Consider the following 11,078-nt stretch of genomic DNA (forward strand, 5'->3'; position numbering starts at 1 on the left):
GAGATATTTTTGTTCTACTTACAAGCCCAAATTCGAGATACAAGCGCCAAGGAGGTGTGTCCTGAAGCCAAACGCTAACTTCCGCGTTCGGCTTCAGGAGACAGCTGCGAAGCGGCGCGCGTGTTTTAAAAGGTTGCAGCCGGCCTGGGGGGCTCGGGGGGGGTGCTTGCAGCTTTCTTTCTTGCTCTTTTTCTTTCTCTCTTTTACCTTCCCTTCCTCTATTTCTTCTTTTCTTTCTTCTTCCCACCTTCTTCCCTCCCTCCCTCCCTTCACTCATTCCTCTCTTACTCTCCCCTTTCATAAGTTTCCTTGCTTCCTTCCTCTGTTCCTGTCCCTTCCCCCTTTCTTTCTTTCTTTCTTTCTTTCTTTCTTGCTCTTTTTCTTTCTCTCTTTTACCTTCCCTTCCTCTATTTCTTCTTTTCTTTCTCCTTCCCACCTTCTTCCCTCCCTCCCTCCCTTCACTCATTCCTCTCTTACTCTCCCCTTTCATAAGTTTCCTTGCTTCCTTCCTCTGTTCCTGTCCCTTCCCTCTTTCCTTCCTTCCTTCCCACCCTCCATCCATTCATTCACCCATTCCTCTCTTGATCGCTTAAAGCCGGTTCCTGGTGCAAAAAGGGTTGGGGACCTCTGTCCTACAGGATTGGGTGGCAGAGAAGTTGAACATATGTAAATTTAAAAGTTTAAGAAAGTTTACAAGTTAAGTGAAAGAAACTTCATTATTCATTTATATGTACATGTACATTTCTTCATTAAAAACATGTCTTTCTGCATAATTTAGACTAACTTTGTGAGTTTTTTGAGGGCTGGAACCAATTAAAATTATTTACATTAACTCCTATGGGGAAAAGTCGTTCGAGATAAGAGCTGCTCGACTTAAGAGCCCAGGTCCGGAACGAATTAAACTCGTATCTCGAGGTACCACTGTACTATGTAACTTAACCAGAAAGTAATAATCACATGTTCAATTTTTAATTCTCCAAATTAAAGAATTTAAACATGCATCATTTTAGAAGACATCATTTAGAAGAATATTATGATTACAGCACCATAATGAATAACCAAAACCCATTAATCAAGTGGGTGACTTTAAGCTAATCAGTATCTTGCTACCTAATCTATTTTACGGGGTTACATTAATTTTTAGCTAGATTTCTATTTCTTCTCACTGTGAAGTGTTCTGCACACTGCAAAGGAGTAAGTTTTGAAGCATAAAAACACGAGAACCCTTTTAATATACAAAATATTACAAACTGAACATGAACCATTAGATTCTATTCGGCAGCCAAAATGGAGAGGTTCCTTAATACACCAAACCTCACTTTCCCATGTGAGAGGTCTCCATGTCAACTGATCCCAAACACTTCAATATTAAAACTGGTGTGTTAACCCAATACTTCTTTTTGAAACCCTTCTTTTAACCCTACTCTTATTACTGTGGCTAGTTCAGTATTCTTAGACTCTGGGCAGCAAAACTACTGTATGCACAAAAATGGAAGGGCATTTTGTGTTCTGTCTGGGTCCCCCCAGACGCCAACACCAACTAAAAAGAGTATCCAGACACACTGGTAAAAAGCAAAGGCAGTTTATATATTTGAAAGCAAACACAGGTAACAAAAACTGTTCTTACAGACAGGAACGTTATGAAGCTTCACAGAGGTTTCACGACGGCCAGGCAATAAAACAGGATTCTTGCTGGCAAAACCAACACTGGAGGTAATAAAACCCACGCCTCCCCCAAGTCTTCAGCCTTCGAAGCCACAAGCCAGGATCAGAGAATCGAAGCAAGGTCACAGGACTCCCAATAGATAACTCTCCACAATACAGTAAGGGCGGGCCTGCCTGTTCAACCCTGCTGAGGAGAACCACACCCAAACCCAGCTGTTACCAATTCAGGGATGGAAATACCTTGCTAATTGGCCCCTTCTTTGGGCTGCCCGTCTCTGCCTCATATCTATGATAGCCTGGGCGTCTTCATCTAATGAATCCAGGCTACTCACTGGGGAGAGCCCCCCCCCCCGGGAGTCTCAGGCTGCTCTCCCTCCTCCTCTTCCTCTTCTGCCTGGTCCTCCCCCTCCTGTTCATCGTCCTCCCTCTCTGAGCATGGATCCGGCAGAGTTCCAGCCGTTCCCTGAGGAGCCTCAGGCTGAATCACACCACTTTGATTCCCACCATGGACAAATGAATACAAAAGTTGATGGGACTGGCAGAGATGGCTAAATTGACATGTTTGATTAAAGAAAAGACTATAAGTATTTTGTTGTTGTATGAAGACCACTTCTGGACTTGTACTGGAGGTGGGGGGAAATGAAAATTTGGGTTTGGGCTTTACTGATTAGATTGATTTATTGTTATAGAAATGGCTAGTTTATATTTTTTGGGAAAAGTAAAAAGCTGAGGTTCGATGTTAATGCTTTATTCTACTGCAACAGAGAGTTGGAAGTCAAGATTTCTCTCTTTTCTCCCCCTCCCTCCACCTTTTCTTCCCCACTGTGTCCCATTATTTGTTTCCATATTTTTGTATTTTATTCTATAATTTAATAAAAATGTTTTTCTTACATTTAAAATTAGAATGTAAGAGAAGGGTGATAGTAGGGTAAAAGTGTATACCAAAATTAAAAGATAATAGTAACAAATACTTTAAAAGGGGGGGAACATATTATAAGAGATGGAGTACTATAAGAATATAACAAGTTAGTAATATATTATCAGTCTGGTTAGCATAAAAGTTTAATAGATTAAAAATCACCCAAGGGAAGGATTAGAGGGAGATAGAGGAAGTATGTAGAGGGAGGTAGAGGCAGGGTGGAGAGAGGAAGGAAGGAAGGAAGGAAGGAAGGAAGGAAGGAAGGAAGGAAGGAAGGAAGGAAGGAGGGTATAGAAGGTAGATGGAAGAGATGGAGAGAGTAGGAGGGGAGTGAAAAAGAGAAATATGAATATAGACTGATAATTTCATCAATATGATCAAGATGTTGAAGTAAGTAGATTGACTAGAAAGACATAATATATGTTATGGAAATGTTTGTATGGTTATATGCAGTAATATATGTGTGAATATGGAGTTAACAAAAATAAAAAAACTTTTTCAAAAAAGGAAAGAAGAGTGGGGGAAACTTTTTAAAATACAAAGTGAGAAAAAGTTTTTAAAGTATTCTTGGGCTCTAGAACTTATCAGCACATTCATGTTTAATGAATAATTAGTACTCCAGAAACCATCATCAGACAGGGAAGCAACAGTATTAGCTGTGGGTCAATGTATTCAACTCATAGTTTGTGTCTCCTTGGAGAACTGCGCGATCTAAATCTTCAGCCTGAAATCAGTCATCTTGGTCATGGTGGTCTAAAAGTTATCAAGACGCAATTGGACTTTCTGGATTTTTCTTGAAGAACGGTTCCCTTCTCATCCAGGAAGAGCTGATGACGTTTCATGGATGCTAATAATAATATAACAACAGAATTGGAAGGGACCTTGGAGGTCTTCTAGTCCAACCCCCTGCTTGGGCAGGAGACCCTAGACCACTTCAGACAAATGGTTACCTAACATCTTCTTAAAAACTTCCCAGTGCTGGAGGGAAGTTGTTCCACTGATTAATTGTTCTCAGTATCAGGAAATTTCTCCTTAGTTCTAAGTTGCTTCTCTCCTTGTTTAGTTTCCACCCATTGCTTCTTGTTCTACCCTCAGGTGTTTTGGAGAATAGGTTGACTCCCTTTGTAGCAACCTCTGAGATATGGGAACACTGCTATCATGTCTCCCCAAGCCTTCTTTTCGTTTAAACTAGACATACCCAGTTCACCCAACCGTTCATGTTTTAGCCTCCAGTCCCCTAATCATCTTTGTCACTCTTCTCTGCACTCAACACCCTTTTTGCGTAGTGATGACCAATGATGAGAAGCGAAATGCCTTCAAAGAAACCCCAGAAGTGCAGCTACCTCTTGAAAAAGCACCTTTGCTTTATTTATTTTTATTTATTTTTATTTGTTTGTTTTGTCAAGTACCTAATGGTGGAACACAAAGATACAATAATATTTATTTACATGATATTAGTAAAATAGAAACTTTAGGACAGGGGACAGGGGATACTCTGGTGCAGCTATGCTTCCGAAGCGTTCTCTAAGCCAGTGTTTCCCAACCTTGGCCACTTGAAGATATTTGGACTTCAACTCCCAGAATTCCCCAGCCAGCAAATGGCTGGGGAATTCTGGGAGTTGAAGTCCAGATATCTTCAAGTGGCCAAGGTTGGGAAACACTGCTCTAAGCATCTCGGAATCCTGTGGTCCCACTCCCCCACGAGAGGCCCGCATTCCCAGAAGCCTTTGCGGCCTCCAACCCCCCTCTCCTCCCGTCCACGCGCCCAAGCGCAGCGACGGCAAACCGTCGTCGCTAGCCAACGGCTTCCATAGCGATCATTATACACGGGGGAGGCCGCGTCGCCGGCTGTCGCGCGGGTTGCCTCAAAAGTCTCGCGAGAGCCGCGGCCTTCCTGCCTTCGAGAGGCCATCTGGGGCGCCTTCCCGCCGGGGCTGGCATGGAGGGGGGCGACGGCTGCAGGGAGCACCTCTTCTCGTTAGAGCTACTGGTGGAGTCGGCGCGCGTGCAACCAAGGCTGCTACCGTCGCTGCTCCCGGACAGCGGGCCTTGCCTGCCGTCCGTGGCTCTCCGGTTGCTGGATTTCCCGACCCTCCTGGTTCATGCGCCGCGGGCCGCGTCCTGGCCGGTGGTGCCCTTCGGGCGGGGCAAGTCCTGTCTCTTCAGGCTGCGGGCGGACGCTCTGAAGGGCATCCTGAGGCGCTCTCCGCTCCACGCTCTGCTCCTGGCGCTGCCTCCCAACCAGGGCCCCGCCCGCCTCATCGGCTCGTCTAGTATATCGTTGGCGGCCGCCGCCGAGGAGCTGTTGCCCGGCTCCGGCCCGGCGACTGGAAGGGGCCACTTCCCGGTGCGCGACCTGCTGGGAGAGCCAGTGGGGGAGCTGGCGCTGAGCTACCGCCTCCACAGCCTGGGCTCCTCGGGCCTCGACCACTTGGAGCAAGGGGAGGCGGTGGACGATGAAGCCCTCGCTGGGGACTGTCGGCCGAGGAGAGCGGCGGGACGGAAGCTCCGCCTGGGCTTCATCTCAAAATTAGAGGAGGGCCGGGACCCTGCCCCAGGCGGTGGCAGCCAGGGGTCCTTGAGCAGCCCTGATACAGAGCTGGAGCCCTTGTCTGACAGCTCCAGCGAAGAAGAAATTGCAGGAGAGCTGGACAACAATGCCTTTTATCCCCCACCAATGTATTACAGCCATCCAACGGAAAGTTACTCTAAAGCAGGAACAAGAGTGATAATCATGGCCGCCCAAGATTCACTTCCCAAAGAAGGAACTTCTTTACCTTTTGTTAAGGAGGAGCCTTTAGTTAGTGCCGAGAAGGATCTGTCACCCTTACTCACCAATGTACCAACCCCAAGTACTTCCGAACAACAACTCAGGCAGACTTTAACTCAGTTGCCTCTACTGAACGCTTTACTGGTAGAACTCTCCTTGCTAAATAGCCAGCCCCTACCACCAGGACCCTCTACCGTGCATCCTCAGTTGGCATGGCTATATCAAAATGCGGAAGGTACAAAAATCTTGCCTTGTAATAAGAATCTGTGTGCCTGCTGGGATGATAAGAAGAACGCCCTACATCGCAAAGAAAGAGGAAGATCACGTAGCCCTAAGTTTAAAAGGAATCGCCCAGATCATTTAAAATGCATGTCTCCTATCTGTCCTGGCAGAAATTGTACAAAATCAGCACACACTGAAAGACCGTTGAGCCTTGAAAAAGTTAATCCTAAAGAACATTCTCCCACTAGAAGGAAATCCTCTTCTGGGCTGACAAATACATTAAAGCTTCGTGTTCAGCGATCTAGTCCGGGTATGTTGAAGGGTCATGAAAAGAGAGAACATCGTAGGAAAAAACCTGGCGACATGTCATTTGAAAAAAAAGGTAAAAGCTCTTTGACTAAAGAAAAAATATTCAAGGGCTCCCTTGACTATCGTCCAAAGTCTTCTGAGCAATACGATGAAAAAAGCATCTCTGATCAAAATGCTCAAATTAATGAAAATGTGGAGACTTTAATACAAAGCAGTGTTGGCCGAAATAGCTCTGGGACCAAAAAGAAAATAAGCTCCCGTATTACCAAAAAAATTGGAGCCAATTATGTGAAGAATAAAGACAATGCCAAAGGGAAGTACTTGTATGGAAGTGTTGACTCTAATCATAAAGAAAAGAGCTTGGAAGTCCATCTGCCCAGAGTCTTTTTACAGGACACTGAAGCCTTTGACCACCCAGTAGATGCTGAGAGAGAAAAATGTCTGCAACGTGATTGTAACATTCCACATATATATAAAGATAGGCACATCAACAACTTGGAAAAGAGTCATGCGCATCAGAATTCAGATAGTGTAATAGTTAATACTGAAAATGTAGCCTATTCAGAAGATTTTACCAGTGTTGACAGTTGTGATGCAAGCTTTGAAGCTCCAGAGCATAGTCCTGAACCTTTATCTATAAACTCAGATCTCAGTCAGTCAGGCATTGACTCCAACTCCAAAAATTCCAGAAGTCTTCCTGCTAAATGTATTTCACCTCTTCTTCCGAAGGTTTTAGCTATGTCTCCTGTTCAGACTCTTAAAAAGACACATGACTTAAAATCTAACAAAAACAAATTGGGCATTGGATTGAACGAATTTGATGATGATTGCCTTGCAAGAACTTTAAGAGACCTACTTGCAATTCATGAAAAGGAAAAAGTTACACAGACTTTTGAGGACAAACAAATACAGCCTGATAAAAAGTGTAATGTAGTAAAAAACCAATCAACTCTAGAAAACAGCCATTCTGCAAGGACATCTCAAGTTAGTTCTTACTTGCCCTCTAATATGTCTGACATTGAATTTAGGGGTCAAGGCAACGAAAAAGAGGATAGCTTCAGAAAGATGAATAATACAAATCAGTGTAAACATATCAGTGAATTAGTAATAAACAAGCTTCCAGGATACACAATGTAGCAATCAATAGTAATAGTAAAATCGAAGTGGAAATGTTTTAATGTTTAATAAGAAAACATTTTAAAGGAATTTTTTTTTTTTTACAAGTGTAGGCTTGTTTAGGATGCACAGATATTTTTCAGATTAATGCACAACTCAGACTTTGCACTATGCAGCTGGTTGGTTGTTGTTTTCTTTCTTAATTTTAGCTGTCTCCAAATCTGCCACGTTTTGTGATTACCTGCCTCTGAAATTCAAGGGCAGTTTTCATATAATGAAATGTTTCCTGTTCATATAAAAATCTGTTCTCATTGAGTATAGGAAATAAGGTAGTGTGCCTAAAGTAATTCTCCAATTTCTAATTTTTATTTTTTCTTTTAAACTAATAATAAAACAAAAAATAAGTAAAGGTCTCTAGAAAATAAGTAAACTATAATTGTTTATAGACTACTTAAGACAATAATACTTAAGCAAACCAATTTTTGTTTGCACTTTGGAATTTAAGAGAGTTATAGGTATCAGTGAAGAAAAAAATGTTCAGTAAAATACATACTTTAAAAATAAGGTTTCCACAAAAACAAGCAGCACATTTTCAGAATATGATTTGAAAAATACTGTTACTTCAATTGCAATGCCCAGTTATAAGTTAATCTTAACAAAGTTATTTTTCCTATAATGTTATTCTAATCTGTGGTCATAACAATTTTAAGCTTCATAATTTTTAAATTTAAATCCAAACCTAGTGCTTCTTGTTTTTCTTAGCACTTTGTCACAATTGTTGTGTCTTTAGTTTGCACTATTTTGAGGTAATTCTGCCTACTGTTAATCTGTGTAATATGTTGGGTGGGAGAGATTGAATCCTATCTATGGAATAGGTTGTTGCAGATATTTTTTTAAAAAATGTATGAACACAGGCCTGTTAAATTGTAATATTTAATATTTAAAAATATTTTTAAAAGTAGTGAAAAAATCCTGTATCATATATATTCAGTAACTTATATTCAGTGATTTTTCTATTTTTATAGCAGGTGTAAAAATGACATAGTATAATGGATAACCAATGGTAGATGTGCATTTGTGTCTCCTAGTGATTAAAGATGCAGGTTAAAGTTTCCAACTTAATTGAGTCAACCACCAGAAAACATGGGATTAATATATTAATGCTCTCGATACATTAATTTGGTATGCCCTGTATTCAGATAAGCGCATATCCAAGTATAAAGGGACTAAATGAAGTGTTTACTAGCTATATTGGTAAGTAAAGGAGATCTATTCAGTGCCAGTACTGTAAAAAAAGCTGGTGTTCTTATAAAGAACTAGCTTTTTAGCCAGAGACAATTTTGACACAAAAAAGAGAGAAACTTTTATATTACATATTATATTACATATATTGCATATTTTCAGGATCAATATTTAAAAAACAATTTAGAAAGAGTATCTAGTTCACAACTTAGGTAGTAAGATGGTAATAAAAGGAATGTATTGTTTACGATTCATGCAAAAAATTGTTTTCCTGTTAGAAGAACCTGCTAGGCAAACTGGTCCTAAAAATGGTAACAAAAGATTTGATCAAACCTTTGGTAAGAGACTTCCCTTTGCTATCTTGGACAGCAAATATAAAGGGATACCACTATCTGAAAAGCTCTTTGCTGCTCTTTTTATACAGATATTTGAACAAAATTTATTTTTCAGATAACCTAACTCTTCTGACACCATTTATCTTCAGTGGTTGTTTAAAGACCAACAGACTGTAGTTACAGCGCAAGTAGCTAGATTCTACACAGCGGCACTAAAATTGGCTGGAACCTGATGAATCCATTATAACCCTTTTATTCAATTAATACACCACTTTTAATATTACCCTGTTTAGTACCTAATAACTATAGGACTTCACAATTTAAGGACTAATGTTACATTATTATGCCCTTGTTTGTATGTAGCTGATAGGCTGACAAATTATGATTTCAATATAGATTTTATTATTTTATTCCAGAATTTTAAATTAGATACTGAGAATTTTTAATTGTACTGGTCTTTGACTAATAAATATTTGCCTGACTAGTAAGAGCGAGAATTGTACGGTAACACACCTTGTTATCTCTCATACTTTCCCAATTATTGCTTTTGTTATTTAAATTAAAAGGATAAATAATATGAATATGCTACACTTTATATCTAAGTTACTAAGATGTAGTCAGTATGGAATATGACATTGGCTTCCCATTTTGACCGCCAACATTTCCGTGTGGAGTCTATCGCAGGATGGCAGAATTGGCATTTGTTCTGTAGTGATTTATGGTGTGCCAAGGGAAAAATTACATGTCAGAATTCACTTGCATTGGAATAACTAATGTTGGCTTTAGCTGCCAAATTCCAGATTATGATAAAAACCAAGCCAGAGGACCGCTAGTTGCTTCCTTGTATTAAAATGTTTTGAAATGGCATTTTTGCTTATTATTTAAGATTTTGTACAGACCTTATTAAATAGAAATAAGGACTTGAGCATTCATACAAAATCAATTTTCACTATAGAAGGAATCTAAATTATGCCTCTTATTTATATTTGGCCTTTTGCATAAAATTGGTCATAGAGCAGTTTTGTTTTACCTTGTGGTATTACATAATTTATTCTTCCAGTCAATTTCCATGATGAATACATTTTAAGTTTAAGAAAGTTCATATTTCTTAGGGGTTTTATAAACTAAGGCAAAACAGTAATGTTTATATGTTGCTAGGTTTGCTTTAATCTATTAAAAGATTAAAATGACTTCCTGGTGTTTCTGCTCCCTTGCGCATATACATTGTGCTATGAACCAAGTAACATCGAGCATTCAAATATTTTGTTACTGTGTGCTGAAAATCATTATTAATTATGCTGCAACCCACTTTATGAAATCTCATGCTAGTATAAAGAATTCTGAGAGAGTTTAAAGGATTGTTGTAAAAGGTTAGGCAGGAAATCCCTCTTTCAAAAACAGGACTCGAGTTAGGATCCAAAATTCCAAATATAAAAGCATTTCAGATTACATTACAGCCATGCAAGATAAATGCTTTTCATCATGTGTTTAGCTGTGCCCCTTGGTTATTTTGGCATTCTATAGAGTTTCTATAATTGCCGGTTTCTATGTTAGGGAATGGAGGAAGCATAATCCAGAGAAAACTGATTAACTGCTTTGATTCCCCAAATATGGCATTTTAAAGATAGTCTAAACCACAGTTGAAGATAGATCCTGCCTCTAGTCTGATGTAGTATTTAAGATGTTGCACAAGGAGTGGATAAATATCCATCATGCTATGAAAATCTCTGGCCTTGGATTAATCACTATTGCTTTGCTCTGGCTGTCTCAAAAAAGGTGTGGTGGTGTTTTGGTGATTGTTGTGCTTGTATCCTAATATTTTTATTAATATTGATTGTTTCTTCATTGCTTATTTGACCCCTCTGACAGTCATTAAGTGTTATAGCTCATGATTCTTGACAAATCTATATTTTCTTTTATGCACACTTGAGAGCATATGCACCAAGACAAATTCCTTGTGTGTCCAATCACACTTCGGCAATAAAGAATTCTATTCTATTCTATCCTGGTGATGCAGATAGTTTTGAGGGAAAAAATTGTTTTGCTTTTCAGAAACTTTGAAGTTTTGCATACATAAAACATTTCACTATACAGTATTTTAGTTCTGAGGTAACCTGAAACTCCAAAATTGTTTGCAGACTTTGAACTCTCTTCAGTGGCTCCAGAGTGACTTTTGAAAATGGGGAGATATTTTTCTGCCATTTCAGAGTAAGAACTAGTCTTTTAAAATGTAGTCTAAGCTTTGAAGTATTCTAGGTTTATTGTAAATTTCAAAACAAAACAAAAACTCCTCTCCAATATCCAAATTGCTGCTCCAGCCATTCAGAAAGAGCACCATCCATCACGAAAGAACAACAATGATGATGATGATAATAATAATAATAATAATATAATAATAATAATAACAACAATAATTTATTAGATTTGTATGCCGCCCCTCTCCAAGGACTCGGAGCGGCTCACGACAGCCGCTGTAATAAATCCAGTACTGTAATAAATC

General features: G+C 39.7%; 1 protein-coding gene across 1 annotated transcript; it reads left to right on the plus strand.

The window, feature by feature from the left end:
* The first annotated feature begins 4,420 nt into the window (after positions 1-4,420).
* Positions 4,421-9,768, plus strand: MAP10 (microtubule associated protein 10). Its single transcript, XM_070733967.1, has one exon. It carries the CDS (start codon positions 4,524-4,526, stop codon positions 7,020-7,022), a length of 2,499 nt encoding a protein of 832 aa, XP_070590068.1. The 5' UTR covers positions 4,421-4,523; the 3' UTR covers positions 7,023-9,768.
* Positions 9,769-11,078: the final 1,310 nt, after the last annotated feature.

The sequence above is a fragment of the Erythrolamprus reginae genome, chromosome 1 (genome assembly GCF_031021105.1).
Source record: "Erythrolamprus reginae isolate rEryReg1 chromosome 1, rEryReg1.hap1, whole genome shotgun sequence".
Lineage (NCBI taxonomy): Eukaryota > Metazoa > Chordata > Lepidosauria > Squamata > Dipsadidae > Erythrolamprus > Erythrolamprus reginae.